The 21,768-nt window shown below is 36.7% G+C and overlaps 1 protein-coding gene across 1 annotated transcript; it reads right to left on the reverse strand.

Moving 5' to 3' along the window:
- Window positions 1-412: 412 nt before the first annotated feature.
- On the reverse strand, window positions 413-20,282 carry fhl2a (four and a half LIM domains 2a). Its single transcript, XM_057851450.1, has 6 exons — window positions 20,183-20,282; window positions 13,385-13,559; window positions 6,730-6,904; window positions 6,482-6,651; window positions 4,294-4,480; window positions 413-952 (listed from the first exon to the last, which is right to left on the reverse strand). Exons 2-6 carry the CDS (start codon window positions 13,538-13,540, stop codon window positions 801-803), a joined length of 840 nt encoding a protein of 279 aa, XP_057707433.1. The 5' UTR covers window positions 13,541-13,559; window positions 20,183-20,282; the 3' UTR covers window positions 413-800.
- Between the last annotated feature and the right edge of the window lie 1,486 nt (window positions 20,283-21,768).

The raw sequence follows: 21,768 nt of genomic DNA on the forward strand, positions 1-21,768 counted from the left end.
CTTGAGTTGACGTGGTCTTCTTGCAATTTCGGCATTTCGGTGAGTCAATGAATAATTTAAATTAAATATTTAGTTTTGGATTTAAATCAGGTCCAAAACTTCCTATTTAAGAATAAATATTTAAGTTGCTAAATAATATTGTAAATGTGCCCAAAAAAAGTGACTAAAAATTTCACACCACTTTAAACACTGTGTGGTGCTAAATGTGAGAAAATGTTGTCCTAATTTTCAGCATGTTACTGCTTTACAAACGGCGCCCCCGTTACAACCCCATTGTAATTAAACGAATACTCAACTCACCAAAATTTTTATTTTAAGCTTTTTTCTAATCGTACTACTTGAGGTAATCAATTAATCGTTGCAGCACTAAACAAGACTAACCAATACGTAATTTTGAAAATGATGGAATGAATCTGAAAGATACATTATGCCTTGTTAACACTTTATTTCTTTATAAGTCTAAAGTCCATAAATCTGACTCCATGCACATCTACATTTTACACAAAAATCTAGTAATACCAAGTGTTCCACAGAGACTAATCCATGCACAACACAGGGATTAGTAAAGTTAAAAGCGTGCAACCTGCATTCAAGTCGTTTCTATGCAATACTGTACTTCATTTTTGCAAGTATGTCCATTCATGCATGTTATTCAGTTAGCATTTTGTCATCAGTTAAATAGTAGCTAAGCCGTACAACAATGTACATTAGAACGGAGTAAAGACACTACAGTATGTGTCGCGCCTGTTCGATTTTCATGTATAAATGAAGGCGTGTATGTGTGCGTCTGGCGTCGTCCTTCAGATGTCTTTGCCGCACTCCGGGCACAGGATATCATCGCGCTCGGTCAAGAACCCGCGGCCAACCAGGGACACGGAGCACTTCTTGCAGTTGAAGCAGTCGTTGTGCCACTGGCGCTCCTCGAAGGAAATGTACTTGCTGCCTCCGAGGCCTGCAAACGCGAAATTCCAAAATGTTGGATTTTACTTTTTCCATTGGAATTTTGAGGAAATCATAATAATGCATGAAAATGTGTGAAAGAAAATCCAGGTTTGTCTCATGGTTTGAAAAAAAAGGCATTTCTAAAAGTGAAATATTTTTTTTTATCCAATATTGCATTTTGTTGTTGAAAGGCAACAATATTTTAATAAACAGTAAGTTGTTTGTTAAAATACTCAAAAGTTTTATTTGATATTATTGATATTCTTTCCAAAATTTGAACCAACCATCAGTTTGTTTCTGCACCACGTATATTCAACTGATAAATAAAAATTAGTGCTGCAACAATTAATCGAGTAATTCAATTAGAAAAAAGTTTCGAATTAAATTTCGAATTAAATGAAATAAAAATTTGGGTGGTTACACTGCCCTCTAGTGGCAACAGTGAATATGACATAACTCGTTTTACATGCCTGAATCCAGCTGCTCCCTCTGAAGACCAACATAAGCGAAGTTTTTGTTTTTTTTTTTTATTTTTTTTAATGCATTCCTGATTTAGTTAATAGGTACTGTATATATTTAGCTGTTTTTTTTGTGGGAATATGTGAACAATTCGTTAAGAGCATTAAAAAAAAAAAAAAACTAGCAATTTATAGCATTTAAGCTAGCGGACTTTTGCTATGTAAGTCAGTCAATTGTTCTTTTATTTTACTTCCTCATTTATTTTTTTATCTCGTTTGAGGCTCAGCTTAGGTATTTTAATTTTTTTATGTTCCTTATACGATTACTCGACTATTCAAACTAACTAGTTCATAAATTGATCGACTACTAAAATAATCGATAATGAAAATATTTCTGTAATACTATAATAGGTGAACTCTACATGAGACATTTTTGGAAATGTCACGCGTATTTAGTGCAAATGTTGCCATATTGAATTTACTTTGCAAAAATTAGGTTAGCAGGATTAAAAATTTAGGTCTATTTTATTTTCTCTATGAATTTCCGTTATTATTATTATTTTTAATAATTTCCTATGTGCAACTGTTCTTCGCAAAATTCTAATAAATCAAATTAGCTTTTTAGACCCCAGTCTACTGCATTTCCCAAAATACTATCATGGTAAAAAATATCTTAATTAAACCTATCTTTTCAACATTGTACTAACCCCTTCAGACCTGCATTTTTTCTGCCGGGTGGGAAAAAAAAATCCTTTATTTTTACTGTACTCAAATACCTAAACATTGTGCAATTTTTTTGGTCGGCGATATTACATGCTTCTATTGGTTATTTTTAATGTTAAAGTTACATTGTTTTAAATGAGAAATGAGCACTTACGTTTGCCTTTTTGAAGTTGCATTTTGTCTCAGCCATTTTCAAAGAGCCCAAAATAGCAAAGAGGGTGTGCTAAACCTCATGATTTGATTTCGATGGTTAAAGTTTTGTCCAATCATCTCCCAGAAGTGGCAATAGCAACTAAATTCGGTGTCTTTATTGATTTAGAGACGTGAATGCGTAATGTCCTTCAGCAGCATGCTCAGGTCTGAAGGGGTTAAAACATACAACATAGGCCAGCCTCACTGTTGAGCAGCCAGTACATCTACAGAAACACTCTGTGGGATTTTCATTTTTCATTGAGCAAGAAGAGGTGGGATATTTAGCAAGATTACTTGTTGCTGACTAAGAAGCCGCCAAGGTTTTATGCAAAAATTCTTCAAGGAAGATTCCATTAGACTCTACAGTAAAATGATGACAACAAAGGAAAACTTGTTGGAGATTTGTATGTACAATAAAGTGGGGGCAAATAAGTATTTAGTCAACCACTAATTGTGCAAGTTCCCCCACTTGAAAATATTAGAGAGGCCTGTAATTGTCAACATGGGTAAACCTCAACAATAAGAGACAATGTGGAAAAAACCCTCAGAAAATCACATTGTTTGATTTTTAAAGAATTTATTTGCAAATCATGGTGGAAAATAAGTATTTAGTCAATACCAAAAGTTCATTTCAATACTTTGTTATGTACCCTTTGTTGGCAATGCCAGAGGCCAAACGTTTTCTGTAACTCTTCACAAGCTTTTCACATACTGTTGCTGGTATTTTTGCCCATTCCTCCATGCAGATCTCCTCTAGAGCAGTGATGTTTTGGGGCTGTCGTTGGGGAACACAGACTTTCAACTCCCTCCACAGATTTTCTATGGGGTTGAGATCTGGAGACTGGCTAGGCCACTCCAGGACCTTGAAATGCTTCTTACGAATCCACTCCTTTGTTGCCCTGGCTGTGTGTTAGGGATCACTGTCACGCTGAAAGACCCAGCCACGTCTCATCTTCAATGCCCTTGCTGATGGAAGGAGATTTTCACTCAAAATCTCTCGATACATGGCCCCATTCATTCTTTCCTTTACACAGATCAGTCGTCGTGGTCCCATTGCAGAAAAACAGCCCCAAAGCATGTTTCCACCCCCATGCTTCACAGTGGGTATGGTGTTCTTCGGATGCAATTCAGTATTCTTTCTCCCCCAAACACGAGAACCTGTGTTTCTACCAAAAAGTTCTATTTTGGTTTCATCCGACCATAACACATTCTCCCAGTCCTCTTCTGGATCATCCAAATGCTCTCTAGCGAACCGCAGAAGGGCCTGGACGTGTAGTGGCTTCAGCAGGGGGACACGTCTGGCAGTGCAGGATTTGAATCGCTGGCGGCGCATTGTCTTACTGATAGTAGCCTTTGTTACTGTGGTCCCAGCTCTTTGTAGGTCATTCACTAGTAACCCCCGTGTGGTTCTGGGATTTTCGCTCACCGTTGTTGTTTTCATTTTGACACCACGGGGAGAGATCCTGCATGGAGCCCCAGATCGTGGGAGATAATCAGTGGTCTTGTATGTCTTCCATTTTCTAATAATTGCTCCCGCAGTTGATTTCTTTACACCAAGCGAAGAGTGAAGAGTTACAGAAAACGTTTGGCCTCCGTTATTGCCAACAAAGGGTACATAACAAAGTATTGAGATGAACTTTCAGTATTGACCAAATACTTATTTACCTCCATGATTTGCAAATAAATCCTTTGAAAAACAAACAATGTAATTTTGTGTTTTTTTTTTCCACATTCTGTCTCTCACGGTTGAGGTTTACCCATGTTGACAATTACAGGCCTCTCTAATCTTTTCAAGTCGGAGAACTTGCACGATTGGTGGTTGACAAAATACTTATTTGCCCCACTGTATGTGTCCTGCTATTGACTAGCGTTTCCACCTTTAGTCTAATATCAGCTGGGAACGATTCCAACTCATTCATGGCCCTGATGAGAATAAACTTATGAAAAATGAATGAATGTACTCAGCATATTTGCTTACCGCTAATGGGGGTGGTGCAGGAAGCACACTTCTTGGCATAGAGGTTGCAGAAGCAGTTGAGGCAGTAGGCAAAGTCATCTCTTGAGGTGAACCTCTGGCCAGACAGTTGCTGCTTGCAGCTAGTGCACAGGAAGCAGTCCTTGTGCCAAGGCTGGTCCCGGTAGGTCACTCCACCAGTGGTGATGGGCTAAAAAAGGATTTGGAAACACGTATTGACTCATTGGCTGCCATCGATGGTGATCTTCATCAATCCTTTTTGACTGGGAGGGTTGGCAGCGATCATCCAATCACTGCCACCACCTCAGTGAAATTTGATTGGATGTCGCTCGCCATCATTGCCAGTGAAACATGATCAATCAATGCCAGCCTTCCTAGTTGAAATTAATGTTAAGTCTATTTACGTAAAACAATATACTAGTGCTGCAATGATTAATCGATTAACTCGAGTATTCGATTACAAAAAAAATATTCAAATTAAATTTTGTTGCTTCGAATATTCATTTAATTGAAGTGGCGTTTTAATGGTTTATTTTGAAAGTGTTTGCAATTAGTTTTATTGATTAGGGTGGATACACTGCTCTCCAGTCTGCCTCTTTTCACATGGCTGAATCCAACTGCTCCCTGTGAAGACCAACGTAAGCTAAGTTTTTGTTTGAGCTAATGTTTTTTAATGCATTCTTAATTTAGTTTATAGGTATATTTAGCCGTTTTTTGTGGGAATATGTGTCTGAAACATTTGTTACTTCAAACCTTAGCATTTTATAGCATTTGACCTAGCAGACTTTTTCTATGTAGTAAGTTAGCCAGTTGTTCTTTTGTTGTACATAGATCCTCATTAAAAAAAAAAAATACAGTTTGAGGCTCAGCTCAGGTATTTTAATTTTTCATGTTCCTTATCCGATTACTCGAGTATTCAAACTAACTAGTCCATCGATTAATCGACTACTAAAATATTCGATAGCCGCGGCCCTACAATATACTGAAACTCTACACGGTTTCCTGTATTGATTTCAACTCGTTGAGGTTTGGATTCCTCAGCTAATGGAGATGCACTGTTTAAATGACTAGCACCATCTACTGTTAAGTCTGAGAAGTGCATCAGAATGAAGGCTGAATTGAAGCTTCTTGTGCGGGCCATATTCAATTATATTGTCATAATTTGCTGTGGATCAAGAGACTTCATTTTATATTGACAGGACACGGGGCGCGGGGCTGATTATTAGGGGCCTATCTCTGTCAAAGCTGACCGAGTGGAAATACAGACAAAGAGCTTTTTACGTTGAAAATTCTTGTGCATAAATCCCTGAATTCTTTATAGATACAAACGTAAAATAGTCTCGATTCTTGGTTAAAAGCAAAAAAACTAGCAGTTAGCATTTAATTTACATTAATATGTCGAATGTGATGCTAGTCCGTAAGCCAATGTGGTGGCTACCTTATCACAATAAAGAGCTTTTTACGTTGAAAATTCTTGTGAATAAAGTCCTGGATTCTTTATAGATTTGAATGTAAAAAAATCTCGATTGCTGGTTAAAAGCAAAACAAAACAAAAATAACGGCAGTTAGCATTTAATTTACGTTAATGTATCGAATGTGATGCTAGTCTTTTAGCCAAAGTGGAGCCGCCTTAGTGCCACATAGAGCTTTTTAAGATGAAAATTCTTGTGAATAAATGCTTAAATCCCTGAATTCTTCATAGGTATAGATGCAAAACAGTCTTGATTCTTGGTTAAAAGCAAAAAACGGCGGTTAGCATTTATTTTACGTAAATATTGCCAAGTAGGATGACAATGCTGTAGCTGCTAATTTCTCCCATTGATGTTTTCTCAACGTTTCAAAATGCATGCATGGTACGAAAATTATTATAATTTCCTTGAATCCTCGAAACCAATCACTCCTGAGACCATCCTTCCTGTTTGTATGCGGTACAGCTTTTGTACTTTTTCAACCTAAATCTGGCGTTTGATCGCTGCATGTGTTTGAGAATAACTGTGACTGACTGCGAATAACTGAAGCGGAGTGTGGGACGGCCCCGTACTTGAATGCGTGGCGCAGTGGCTGGGGAATGTGTCTCGTCAATATAATTATGAAGTCTATGGTGGGTCATTATAAAAACTGGGCAGAAGGCCACAATTGGGCCGCGAGCTGTATTATGGACACCCCTGTTCTAAAGCTCGTTGCTTCCTACCTTCTTGCATTGCACGCACTGCATGGCAAATTGCTTTTCATAGCAGGGCACGCAGAAGTTGTGGTTATCCTTGGGGATAAAACTCTTGGTGCCAATGGGCTGCTGGCATCGCTGGCAGGTGAAGCACGTCTCATGCCAGCTGTTGCCCTTGTGCTCCATCTTCCTGGAGCCTTCACGGAAACAACAAAGTGAGAACACAAGGATGAGAATAAGAACCTCCCTGGCGGTGTCTTAATTTATGTTCCCACCAGGCATTATGGTTTTCTTGCACTCATGGCACTTGGAGGAGTATTCATTGGAGTAGCACTCGGTGCACAGAAGCTGCTCATCCTTGGTGGAGAAGGGCTTGTCCACTAGGGAGCGCTTGCACTGGAAGCACTTGAAGCAGTCCTCATGCCAGTGGCGGTCTTTATAAGACAGATCCTGCAAAGACAGAGATGCTTGTTGAGGAACCGGGAAGGTGTGCGTGTAGTAAATGGATGCATTTGTGTGTCTGTTAGGCAAGGCAAGGCAAGGCAAATTTATATATTATATTATAATTAGGGCTGTCAAAATTATCGCGTTAACGGGCGTTAATTAATTTTTTAAATTAATCACGTTAAAATATTTGACGCAATTAAAGCATGCACTAAATGACCCGCTTGCACATTGCCTCACAGATTACATACAATGAGGCCGTTTATGAACATTAAGAGTGAAGAGAACGCCACCGGCCGCTTGGGGGCAGCGCCTTTCCATACTCATGTTATTTCTTCTAACTGTGGGAGAATTAGTAGTTGTGAGACGTTCATGCTGTATTCACAATGCAATGCAAATTACTATTTGTGCTCCACACATATTTCGGTAAGTTTTCTTTCTTTTAGTGGCAATTATGTGTCTCTTGTTGTATTTTGGGTAAGATAAGCACAACAAAAATAATACTCCTATCTCTCCAAAAAAATAATGTTCACAAAAAGAAAAGCACTTCAATCTATAGTAATGAGGCCCTATTCTGACACACAGTTAAACAACAATGCAAAATGAACTGGCATTCCATATCAAAATAGCTATGCAAAATACATGTAAAACTTAGACTTTGGTCACTCTATTTTTATTATTGTTATTTTTATTCTTATTATTATTATATTAACTCTACTTTTGATTGAAAAATTTACAAATTTTATTAAAACGAAAACATGAAGAGGGGTTTTAATATAAAATTACTATAACTTGTAACTATAACAATTATCTTTTAAGAACTACAAGTCTTTCTATCCGTGGATCACTTTAACGGAAAGCATGTTAATTATGCCATTTGTGGATTTATTGTTACAATAAATAAATACAGTACTTATGTACAGTATGTTGTATGTATATATCCGTCGTGTGTCTTATCTTTCCATTCCAACAATAATTTACAGAAAAATATGGCATATTTTAGAGATGTTTTGAATAGCGATTAATTGCGATTAATTACGATTAATTAATTTTTAAGCTGTAATTAACTCGATTAAAAATTTTAATTGTTATTATAATATAATTCAAATATAGCACAATTCAACACAAGGCAATTCAAAGTGCTTTACATCACATGAAGATCATAAAAATCACATTTAAATCAATACAACGTAAAAACCAAGACAATCAAAATAGGAAATAAAATTATACATAAAAATCGCATTTAATCACAAATAGATTTAAATGAGCTAACAGTTTGAGCATACTTCAGACGTTCAGGTAACTTGTTCCAGAGGTGAGGAGCATAATAACTAAATGCTGCCTCACCCTGCTTGGTTCTTGTTCTTGGAACATGCAGGAGACCGGTTCCAGACGACCTTAGAGTTGTAGATGTCTCATAGGAATCTAACAAACCAAGCATGTAGTTTGGTCCAAGGCCATTAAGTGTTTTTTTGTAGACGAGCAGTAGTATTTTATAGTCTATCCTTTGACTCACTGGAAGCCAGTGTAGCGATTTCAAAACCGGTGTAATGTGGTCCAGCTTCCTTGTATTTGTGAGGACTCTGGCTGCAGCATTCTGTACTAGCTGCAGCTTCCTGACTGAATTTTTATCAAGAAAGACCTGTAAATATACCGTTGCAATAGTCCAATCTGCTGAAAATGAATGCATGCATAAGTTTTTCCATGTCTTGTTGAGTCAGGAGCCCGTTAATTCTGGCTATATTTTTTAGGTGGTAATAAGCAGATTTAGTCACAGACTTTATATGGCTATCAAATTTTAGGTCTGAGTCAATAATTATGCCAAGGTTTCTGACTTGATTTGTAGCTGTAAGTGACATTGTGCTAAGGTGCCTGCTTATCTTTGACCTTTCCTGTTTTTGGCCCAAAAATGATCACTTCTGTCTTCTCCACATTTAACTGGAGAAAATTCTGGCACATCCATTCATTGATTTGATGAATGCATTTACTCAGGAAGACTAAGGGACTATAATCATGTGGGGACACAGAAATGTACAGTTGTGTGTCATCTGCATAGGTGTGATAGGAGATGTCATACTGTTCCATAATCTGAGCTAAGGGAAGCATATAGATGTTTTAAATAAGAGTGGTCCAAGAGTGGTAGGAAGATATAGGGTGCAGTAACCCATCAGATCCAGTAGACAGTACTGTTTCTCTTTCTAATTTATTAGAGTTAGCGAGTCAATAAAAAGTTTACTATACCGCTCTATCATAGTATTTTTGGGGGGTGCAGTTATTCTAGGAGGCTTTCCTTGTATATGGCTTTTTGCACCCATTGGTGCACTTGTGATCTGTTAACTGCCCTCTTACTTTGCCTAACAAGAAGTGTCTGCCTTGTTCTGCTGTTCTGCACTGACAAAAAAAAAAAAAAAAAAAGAAATCAATGTTTGATGCTGTTAATAAAGCTAAAGTCAATTTGATAGGATTTTTCTCAAGTTTTGCTTTACAATTTGAAAACTGTACTGAGCATAGAGAATACATTCTACTATTCAAATGTGAGCAATTATGAGCAGTGTTGTTAATCTTACTGAAAAAAGTAATTATAGTTACAAATTACTTCTCCCAAAAAGTAATTGCGTTAGTAACTCAATTACCTGAATGTAAGAGTAATTAGTTACTTGGCAAAGTAATTGGTGATAATTACTTTTTTTTTTCCTCAAAAAAAAAAAAAAAAAAAAAAAACATTGGCCACACTATGTGAAGTTTTTTGTGGAGGTTTTTGGTACAATTGGCCCGAGCCCAATTCCCTAATTTACCCTTTACCCTGAATCAACTGTTAAAAGTTGTTAAAATTGCTCCCATTATTGCATTAGTTCCCTTCTCTCTACTTTCGACATATGAAAGTTTTAAAACTGTTTCATCATTTAAAGATAGATTCAAGTCAAGATTTTGCCGATTTGGAAGTATTTTAGATAAAAAGTTACTTAGGTTCGCTAGGAAGGTTCTCTACAACAGAGCCGTCCTAAAAAGCCTACTGCTTTAAGATGGCGGCTGTCTACTAACGCATTTAGTGCCATGTCTGTCATTTTGCATCTAGTTATATCTATATACAGTACATGTGATATCTACCATGTCTACCATATCTACCATAACATGCGGGCGTAATTTGTCGGCTATCGGCTACAACATGTATTATTGGAGCTACCTAGCATTGCGTTTGCTCGGCGTCACAACTTTCTTGCCTCCTCCCCGCTCCTGCTCTGCTCTGTCGTCTCGGTGAGTCCGTCTCCCTCAGACTTTTCGACCAATATAGTAACGCATAGTAACGCATGCCTTTCCGTCCTCAGTAACGGTAACGGCGTTGCCAAGATGAGAAAAGTAATTAATTAGATTACCCACTACTGAAAAAAATAACGCCGTTAGTAACGCCGTTACATTGTAACGCCGTTATTAACAACACTGATTATGAGAAAAGCATAGATATGCTGACAATATGGAATAATATTAACATAAGTACATTACAGTCAGAGGTGGGTAGAAAAGCCAAAATGTTTACTCAAGTAAGAGTATCTTCAAAACAATATTATTCAAGTAAAAGCAGTTTACCAAAAAATGTACTCATGTACAAGTAAAAAAAAGTATTCGGTGAAAAGAATACTCAAGTATTGAGTAATATTGGGAGTAACTGCTTACGATGTTTTGATTTTTTTTCTTTAAATGTGTATTTTTTTTTCTCAGCACAAAGTTATCCATATGAACCGTTATTATTATTCTGTACTATAAAGTATTACATCATCACAGTAAGCACAATAAAAATACACAAAAAAACCCCCAAAAAACCATTGAATTCTGGTGAGAGAAAAAAATTGCAGGAATGAAGCATCATTCGTCCAAAGAGCATGAGTGCCCCCTAGTGAAGAAAACATATTTCCGATTATGAAACTAAAAGGATCATATTGTATCTCCGGTTTACCATAGTCTATCGGTGCCAAATAAAAACTGGGAGAGAGGTTAATATCCGCGCTTTCGAGTAATGTTGACGGCACCGCTCGATATCAAATATTTAATTTTTTACGGTGCTTTGAAGACTCCATGTGATTGAACAGGCCGGCGTGATCATAAAACAGCAAGCCTGAGTCTGATTGGTATAATGGAGTCATGTGATTATTGTTGTGATGCGTCATTGGTGAAACTGGTAGCGCCATTGTTGGCGTCGCATGAAAAAAATATCATTGAATTGAAATCTAATATGTGGAATAAAGAGGAAACGACTAGTGTAGCCCAAAGTAGCGGAGTAAGAGTAGAATTTCTACTTCACAAATCTACTCAAGAAAAGTAAAAAGTATGGCTTAGTAAAACTACTCTTAGAAGTCCATTTTCCTCAAAATTTACTCAAATAAATGTAACGGAGTAGTGCTGCAATGATTAATCAATTGCCTCGAGTAATTCGATTAGAAAAAAGATTCGAATAAAATTTTGCTGCTTGGAGTAGTTGTTTAATTAAAGTGGCATTCTAATGGTCTGCTTTGAAAGTGTTTGCATTTACCGTATTGGCCCGAATAGCCACAAAAAAAATCAGTTCGGGTACAGCACGCGAAACACGTCCGCCACATTAGAACCCGATTCGTTACATATTACAGGAATTATTATTAATATTATTCTGATTTTTATTCATAATTTACCGCATTGGCACGAATATAAGACGGCCCTGATTATAAGACGACCCCCTCTTTTTCAAGACTCAAGTTTGAAAAAAGACTTTTTGAACACCAAATTAATTTTTATATAGAAAATAATTACAGTACATCTTAAACAAATGATTATAACAATATATTTGAGAGAAAGAGCATGTTATTTTGCCTCATTCAAATCTTGATATCTGAACATTTAAATATGTAAACTAAAGTGAAATCACATTCGTAAATGAATGGCGTCTGGTTTTTGAAATATAAATAAACCAATCTATTGTGATAAAACAACAAAATTGCAATAACTGCATTAACCATCAAAGTGAAGTCTAACTGTAGTCTTGAAACAAATCTGAATAAGGAAAAACAGTGCAATAAAATAATGCAAACTGGTTGAACTTGAGAGTAGCTGAGATCTATCATGACAGAACATCGCTTCAATGATACCTGGCGCCATCTAGCGTCATGAACGGGTATAACGTCAAGACGACCCCCACTTTTTCAGTCTTATTTCAATGCGAAAAACACCGTCTTATATTCGGGCCAATACGGTACTTTTATTGATTTGGGTGGTTACACTGCCCTCTAGATACAATAGTGAATATGACATAACTCATTTTACATGGTTGAATCTAGCTGCTCCTTGTGAAGACCATTAGCTAAGTTTTTGTTTGCGCTAATGTTTTTTTTTTTTTTTTTTTTTTATGCATTCGTAATTTCGTTTATAGGTATATTTAGCCGTTTTTTGTGGGAAAAAGTGTTTGTACCATTAGCATTTATAGCATTTAAGCTAGCAGACTTTTGCTATGTAAGTCAGTCAATTGTTCTTTTGTTGTACTTCCTCATTTATTTATTTATTTATTTTTCATCCCGTTTGAGGCTCAGTTTAGGTATTTTAATTTTCTATTTTCCTTATCCAATTACTTGATTATTCAAACTAACAAGTTCATCGATTAATCGACGACTAAAATAAGTGATGGCTGCAGCCCTATAACGGAATTAATGTAACGCATTACTACCCACCTTGGATTACAATATATATATTTTTTAGCTTCACAAAAACATCTTAAATGATGTTCATAACATGTCAGGAGACCAGTATCATTTTAAGTTGCACATGCATTTTCTTAAGATTTGCAAAGTACCGTATCGGCCCGAATATAAGACGGCCCTGATTATAAGACGACCCCCTCTTTTTGAAGTTTGAAAAAAGACTTTTTGAACACCAAACTAATTTTTATACAGAAAACAGTACATCTGAAACAAATGATTATAACAATATATTTGAGAGAAAAAGCATGTTATTTTGCCTCATTCATATCTTAATATCTGAACATTTAAATATGTAAACTAAAGTGCAATCACATTCGTAAATGAATGGCTTCTGGTTTTTGAAATGTAAATAAACCAATCTATTGTGATAAAACAACAAAATTGCAATAACTGCATTAACCATCAAAGTGAGGTCTAACTGGAACTGTAGTTTTGAAACAAATCTGAATAAGGAAAAACATTGCAAAAAAAAAAAGCAAACTGGTTAAACTTGAGAGTAGCTGAGATCTGTCATGACAACATCACTTCAATGATATCTGGCACCATCTAGCGTCATGAATGGGTTTAATGTCTAGACCCCGAATATAAGACGACTCCCACTTTTTCAGTCTTATTTCAATGCAAAAAACACCGTCTTATATTCGGGCCAATACGGTATTTGATCATGCATTATGACATTCTTGTTAGATTTTCTGAACATTTACCACAATAGGGAAACTGAAATTCATTTATGTTGCGTAGTGTGTGTTTCTGCATGTGCACTCACTCGAGTATTGCAGCCAATGGGCTTCTTGCAGTCCTCACAGGTGTTAGAGTACAGGCTCTCGTAACATTTCACACAGTAGGGATTCTCCTCTCGCAGGACGTACTTCTTCCCAAACAGGGACTCCTTGCAGTAGTGGCAGTCGTAGCGCTCTGTCATTTTCACCCACGGCTAATCACTGAACATTTTAAAGAAAGACGAGAGTGAAACGTCATGAATTGTTACTGTAACTTTTACACATTTCGAGGTTCTTGAAGTTTCCACCGCCCTTCAGTATAGGCTCTTTTTTTATTCTGGCTCCAACTGAAGAGGATATAAATAGCCCTATCAGTCTACTTGGGGTGTGAGACCGGGTGGGGATGCGCACACACAACTTCTGCATACCAACACTCACCCTGCTACTGTATGCATCCATCAGCTAACCTCCAACTGTCAGCACGACAGTATCCCTTGTCACTTTGTGTTTATTAGCGGTCTTGAATGGCACTTGGGATAATGGCTACTCACTTGCTGCAGATGTTGGCGTGGTTATCCCCACCCTGTTTTGTCCACCTGTGCTTAAATGTAGTGTGCAGTACTGTATTATACAGTCCATGTGAGCTATTTTGCAGGCTTTAAGTTGAGGGTTGGGTTCCTTTTGGCTGCTAGAGGCCTTTAAAAAGATAATTTTATCAGCATTTGATTGGCATGGCAAGATCAAATGCTCTCAGGGGCAGCTACTTTCCAACCACTAGTACATTTTACAGCTTATATCCCTACCTCTCCAGTAGCTCAGGCTAGAAAAAGGCTAGAAAATAACCTGCCAGTTCTTCTTCATGCCTAACGTCCATTCATGGTACAGTATTTACCACTCAATCAGCACGTTTTGGAAAATATCCCAAAGGTGAAGTGTTTATTTTTATCCGATCGCCCCACCCACATTCTCTCATTGTCTATCGCTCCCTACCATGACTCACCTAGCTTACATAAGAATTTATCTGCCGCCTAAAAATAAAATCAGATAATCTGAACTGCCACAAATACAATCTGCGGGGTCGGTTTGACATGTTGTGCAGCTGTTTCCCAGATACTTGGACACTCTTTGATGGTGCACAAGATAAAGCCAGTGAGATGATGAACCATGACGTAGGTCCTGAATGTCCGTCACTGCAAAGCCCAGCACAACTGCTCCAAAGGCCCGCAGACTCGTGGTGGGAATCAGAGTAATATTAGCACAATATTTTCCCAACCGCAAAAGATAATATTCTGATAATACTCAATGTAGCTGAAAAAAATCATAATTTGAAATTGTAGTTGCTGAGAAATGTTTGTACTAGGGCTGTCAAACGATTACAATTTTTAATCGAGTTAATTACAGCTTAAAAATTAATTAATCATAATTAATCGCAAATAATCGCAATTCAAACCATCTATAAAATATGCCATATTTTTCTGTAAATTATTGTTGGAATGAAAAGTTAAGACACAGATGGATATATACATTCAAAATACGGTACATAAGGACTGTATTTGTTTATTATAACAATAAATCAACAAGATGGCATTAACATTATTAACATTCTGTCAAAGCGATCCATGGATAGAAAGACTTGTAGTTCTTAAAAGAAAAATGTTAGTACAAGTTATAGAAATTTTATATTGAAACCCCTCTTAATGTTTTCATTTTAATAAAATTTGTAAAATTTTCAATCAAAAAATAAACTAGTAGCCCGCCATTGTTGATGTCAATAATTACTTGGACAATGCTGATGGGTGCTAAAGCCTATAAAATCAGTCGCACCCAAGCGCCAGCAGAGGGCGGCAAAACTCCATAAAACACAACAAGTGAGCTTTTAACTGTACTGTCATTTAAATCTGTCTGAGCGGCGCATCTGCGTTAATTGCGTCAAATATTTTGACGTGATTGAAAAATTAATTAACGCCCGTTAACGCGATAATTTTGACAGCTGTAGTTTGTACAATAACTAACAGTGTTCATCTTTTATGTGATGAATGACACTTCATCTGAAACATTTGCAGTGGATTTACTAAAACAAAAAACAACAATGTTTCTCAAGGCGAATTAAGTTGTTATCACAAAAAAATTGTTTAGGAATACAGTGATCCCTCGCTACTTCGCGCTTCAAACTTCACGCCCTCAGTCCATTGCGGATTTTTCCAGTTAATAGAAAATAAATTCAGATGAGCTGTCTCGATCCGATCACGTAGTCTCACTCTCCTTCCTGTGCTTTTCTTGGTCCGGCAGTGCACTGGAGTTTCTTATTAAAGTTAACGATGATTGCCAGACGTTAAGGTTTGAGCTTGCCAAAGATGCTTGGAAGCCGCAACTTATAAGCGTCACATGCGTCAATCATCGTTTAGCTTGTTAAACACTTACTCTGGCAACTCATTGTATGTAAGTGATCAGCTTGACAGGATATGAGTGGACTCACTCAATGAAGCATTTAATAAAGACAAGCATTTTTCTACTTTATTCTTGTTTAAAAATAATTTGGTGGGACAGTAACATGTTTAAAAGTTATCATAATTACAGTTTTACATTTGAAGTGCTTGAAAAGCATTTATTAAAATTAGGGCTGTCAAACGATTAAAATTTTTTATCGAGTTAATTACAGCTTAAAAATTAATTAATCGTAATTAATCGCAATTAATCGCAATTCAAACCATCTATAAAATATGCCATATTTTTCTGTAAATTATTGTTGGAATGGAAAGATAAGACACAAGATGGATATATACATTCAACATACGGTACATAAGGACTGTATTTGTTTATTATAACAATAAACCAACAAGATGGCATTAACATTATTAAAATTCTGTTAAAGCGATCCATGGATAGAAAGACTTGTAGTTCTTAAAAGATAAATGTTAGTACAAGTTATAGAGATTTTATATTTAAACCCCTCTTAATGTTTTCGTTTTAATAAAATTTGTAAAATTTTCAATCCAAAAATAAACTAGTAGCCCGCCATTGTTGATGTCAATAATTACATACACAATGCTCATAGGTGCTGAAGCCTATAAAATCAGTCGCACCCAAGTGCAAGCAGAGGGTGGCAAAACTCCATAAAACACAATTAACAAGTGGGCTTTTCACTGTACTGTCATTTAAATCTGTCTGAGCGGGGCATGTGCGTTAATTGCGTCAAATATTTTAACGTGATTGATTTAAAAAATTAATTACTGCCCGTTAACGCGATAATTTTGACAGCCCTAATTAAAATACATATATGGCGGAAAAAACACACAAGGCTGAAAAATTGGTTTCTGCTCTTGCACCCCTCTTTAAAATAAACTGCTGTATTTTAAGCCAAAACAACTGTTGTGTTTGATAGAACAATTTTTCTTTCTGCTGCCATAGCAGTTTCATGGCGCATTAAGCCCCCGAACTATTTTTAATTTGGCCGTTTTACCCTGGAGACCCCTGTTTACATACACCGCGCAACTGCTTTTTTTTTCAACCTAGCCATAAAAAGAAGGTAAGTAATTATATTTATTGTTCGAAATGTCTATCATTTTTAGCTTAGAATCCTTAATTTATGTTTAATATTTAGTTAAAATATTTTAACGTGATACATTAAAAAAAAAAATTAATTACCGCCATTAGCGGAATAAATTTGATGACCCTACCTTAAGCCAAAACCAAAGACTCTGAATGAGTGTAACATATTATGTCTGTAACGTTAAATACAATTAGAAAACAATTTAATTAAAAAAAAATATATATATATATTAAAAAAAGGCATGTCCGATATTTTTTTGCCGATTCCGATACTTTGAAAATGACGCAATCCCGATCGATCGAGACATCTCTAATAATTACAGTTTTACATTTGAAGTGCTTGAAAAGCATTTATTAAAATACATACATGGTGGAAAAAACACACAAGGATGAAAAATTGGTTTCTGCTCTTGCACCCCTCTTTAAAATAAACTGCTGTATTTTAAGCCAAAACAACTGTTGTGTTTGATAGAACAATTTGTCTTTATGCTGCCATAGCAGTTTCATGGTGCATTAAGCCCCCGAACTATTTTTAATTTGGCCGTTTTACCCTGGAGACCCCCGTTTACACACACTGCGCAACTGCTTTTTTTTCAACCTAGCCATAAAAAGAAGGTAAGTAATTATATTTATTGTTCGAAATGTCTATCATATTTAGCTGAGAATCCTTAATTTATGTTTAATATTTAGTTAAAAAAAAAAAACAAAAAAACGACTTTATAAAATTATTCACTCGCATATTTTAAACTTTTACCAAACTACGTCACAATGAAAAAAATAGTGTGTGTAAATAGTTCACAGATATCTACCTCATAACTATCACTTAATTGTTTTTTTTTGTTGTTACTTTCACAGTTTCCCTGATATTTTAGATGATAAATATTCGATCCAAACAAAGAACAGAAAAAAAAAAACGTTTAAAGGGGTAAATATTTGAAAAAGAAAATCTCGACCACTCCTTGATGTCTGCAATTTCGGCATTGCGACCCTTGTTATATTACTGTGTTTCACCCATAAAATCCTCACAAAGTCCAGCTGTGGCCATTCACAGCTGTGTCTTGACACTAGGTGAAACATGCTACACGGAGTTTTTAGATCGAAACAAGGTAAGTACCTGATAACACCTCGTTAAAATCATGGTGTCTTTAATTATGCTCTTTCATGCTCTCACCTCGAGTTAGGGTATAGGGGTTAAAATGTATTTACTTTAAAACGCCTTCGTGTTCAACATTTTTCTTCCTCCAGAAAATTGAGATTTTAAGCTTTCCAATGATGTTGATGATTATGATGATGATCACACATCCATATAGGACAATTTTAAAATTTGGCCAAATTGGGGGTCTCAGAGCAGAACTTTAAGTCACCTCAGTGTTTTCAGCCATATACAGTTTTTTGTTTTGTCTTTTTAAAATTATTTGCATTTAATATTTTTTTCATTAAACATGTCTTATATGTATCTCTTTCCAATGCTAAACCTGAATAGATACATTGAATACGCAAGGGAAAAAAAAAAAAAAAAAAAAAAAAAAAAAAAAAATTATAATTCATTTAAAAAGAAAAAAAAAAAATAGTTTTTTTGGGTTGGGGGGCACTACTTCGCGGTTTTCCACTTATCGCGGCGGATTCTGGTCCCCATTACCCGCGTTAAACGAGGGATCAATGTATATGTATAATCATATTACAAAAATAGAGTGAATATGAAAATCGCCTTACCGATAATTGCTCAAAATGTATTTTTCTGATGATACTTGTGATATTCTGATATGATTTATGTTCTCTTTTCTGTACTTAGAAAAATACATTAAATAAATAATTTATGCACTTTTACTTACAATTACTGTAATTTTCACACTATAAGGCGCACCTGACTATAAGCCGCCACCCACCAAATTTGGCACGAAAACGGCATTTGTTCATAGACAAGCCGCACTGGACTATAAACCGCAGCTGTCCTCACTGTATTATGGGATAGTTTTTACCAAAAGATATTAATCTGAAATACTTTATTTAACAGCGTCATCATAAGACCAAATGAACAACCATGAAAATTTTGAACCAATTGGCTGCAAAGCTTCATTGCTACAAGAAGCTTCATTTAGCCATCAGTCAGACAGTCCACCTCTGCTGCCACCTGCTGTCAACACTGTTGTTGTCCAACATGCCTCCAAGCATGCATTGCAACGCTATAGATGTAAATAACAATCAAAATTCATGTTCTGTGATCATTATTTCTTCAGTTACTGTTCCAGTTGTTTCATTAATTGCAAGGTATAGTATTAGGAAACACTTTATTTGACAGTGGCGCCATAAGACTGTCGTTAGACAATCATAATTATGACATGACACTGTCTCCAGCATTAATGAATGCTTATAACAGACGTCATTTAATGTTATCTGACAAATTATCACACTTTTGAATGGATGTAAAAGATGCGAGCTGTACATAAATTGAGTGTTGGTGACATTATTTGCTGGATGACACTTAAAGGCATCTGTCATAAGCATTCAATAATGCCCATGATAGTGTCATGTCAAAATTATGACTGTCTTATGACAGTCTTATGAAGCTGCTGTCGAATAAAGTGTTACCTATTAATCTAAATAAATCAATAAATAAGCCGCATTGGACTATATCTTGCAGGATTCAAAATGAAGGAAAAAAGTAGCGGCTTCTAGTCCGAAAATTACGGTATTTAAAATGACTGTCTGTGTACTTCTGTCAGCAACTCTATCAGTATATAATTTTGGTGTATTATTACCACATTGGCAGAATAAACAACGAGCTACAAATACTGAAGCTATAGAATTCCTTTTCTATTTTATCATCATTTCCACATTTTAAAGATGCAGAAAATCTAAAAATATCATGAAAAGGCAGTGACCACCTGCCACATACCCTAAAAATGCCACAGTTGTCCTCCAACATGAACTGCGTAACTTAGTAATGGTACAATCTAATTCAAATGAATTACATTCAATCGAATGTGTCCATTAGATCAGACATGATCAAATCTGTACTAACCAAAGTAAAGCCTGATATCTACAAGGGTGAAAATGAAAGGAATTAAAGATGGGGGGTGAATAAAGGCCTTTGGATGAGCATGGGGTACATTTATGATGGTAGGAATCAAAGAGGTTGTTGCCCGATGACCTGACAACAGCCTCTTTGGGGATGGCAAGTGGAAAGGAAAGATGGTGAGAAGGTGACGAGACTTTGGAAATGAGATGAAAGGATGGATGGGGAATGAAGATGATCGGGAATGGATGGGATGAATGGATGGATGGATCGGTCTTACCTTCCTGTGTGAGGAGTTTGTGCCAGTGCCGAGTCTGGGTCAGACTGAGGCAAGACTCTGTGGGAGATCTCTAGTCAATTGTATTACTCCACCCATGAGGGGCTAATTGAAAATAGAGGAGGCGCAACATTATGAGTGGGTGTGTGGTTGTTGGGCTTTTTTTTTTCTTTTTTTTGAAGAGCTATTAATAAAGCAGTGCTTCTCAGTGATAACCCCGGAGGCCCTCCATTCACTCAGTGACTCCCAGAGTCAACCATGTGGCCTTTTACGGTCACTCAAACAGTTTATCTTCACCATGACAATGCGTCATTTATCGTCTCCAATCATTTTAAAGGGGATTAATTCAATATTTGAAGTTTTCCCTCGCTCTTCCAGTGTGGTTCCCAGATAAAATGACAGGAATTACTGTTCTATATAAAGGGGGTATTTGACAAAAACACTCGCAAACACGTACACATTGTTACATAACTTTACATTATTCATAACAGACACCACGCAAGGCTTCGGGTGTCCTACCAAGATGATTGTCGTCCCCCTCCCCGCTCATATTTCTCGTCTATCTCTACCTCTACTCACTGGGGAAAATGTGTACAATTCAAAACATCCACTGCATTGGATATTGTATCCAGGCCCGGTGTTGACAGACATCCACATAGTGCCAAATTAAAGCGCTATTTTCTTCACCCTCACACACACATGCACACAGACCCCGCTTCGTTCTTTCAGCCAAAGCCTCTCTTTGCTCTCTCTCAGGTTTTCCTGACCCGATGGTCCCTGGATTCTCTCCAGTGAGAAACACGTCAGCAGTGCTTCACTAAGCTCCGAGTGCTCTATTTGTGGAGCACCACACGGAGATTAGTTTGGGGGGTGGAAGGGCAAAAAAAGGGGGTCTTTACAGCCGAACATGTACAACTGATGTATTTCTATGTATTGACTGCTTAAAAGAAATATTCCATGCTAATGCAATGCAGATAGTCCAACAAAATGAATGCACCTCCACATGTACAGTGGGGCAAATAAGTATTTAGTCAACCACTAATTGTGCAAGTTCTCCCACTTGAAGATATTAGAGAGGCCTGTAATTGTCAACATGGGTAAACCTCAACCATGAAAGACAGAATGTGGGGGGAAAAAAACAGAAAATGACATTGTTTGATTTTTAAAGAATTTATTTGCAAATCATGGTGGAAAATAAGTATTTGGTCAATACCAAAAGTTCATCTCAATACTTTGTTATGTACCCTTTGTTGGCAATAACGGAGGCCAAACATTTTCTGTAACTCTTCACAAGCTTTTCACACACTGTTGCTGGTATTTTGTCACATTCCTCCATGCAGATCTCCTCTAGAGCAGTGATGGGGTTTTGGGGCTGTCGTTGGGCAACACAGACTTTCAACTCCCTCCATAGATTTTCTATGGGGTTGAGATCTGGAGACTGGCTAGGCCACTCCAGGACCTTGAAATGCTTCTTGCGAAGCCACTCCTTTGTTGCCCTGGCTGTGTGTTTGGGATCATTGTCATGCTGAAAGACCCAGCCATGTCTCATCTTCAATGCCCTTGCTGATGGAAGAAGATTTTCACTCAAA

The sequence above is a fragment of the Corythoichthys intestinalis genome, chromosome 12, assembly GCF_030265065.1.
Source record: "Corythoichthys intestinalis isolate RoL2023-P3 chromosome 12, ASM3026506v1, whole genome shotgun sequence".
In the NCBI taxonomy this organism is placed as follows: domain Eukaryota; kingdom Metazoa; phylum Chordata; class Actinopteri; order Syngnathiformes; family Syngnathidae; genus Corythoichthys; species Corythoichthys intestinalis.

Coding starts and splice junctions, on each gene's coding strand:
- fhl2a (XM_057851450.1), bottom strand. CDS start 13,540: ATGACAGAGCGCTACGACTGCCACTACTGCAAGGAGTCCCTGTTTGGG. Junction 6,652..6,729: donor CAAGAAAACCATAATGCCTG/GTGGGAACATAA, acceptor GTTTCCGTGAAG/GCTCCAGGAAGATGGAGCAC. Junction 953..4,293: donor CTGCACCACCCCCATTAGCG/GTAAGCAAATAT, acceptor TCGCGTTTGCAG/GCCTCGGAGGCAGCAAGTAC.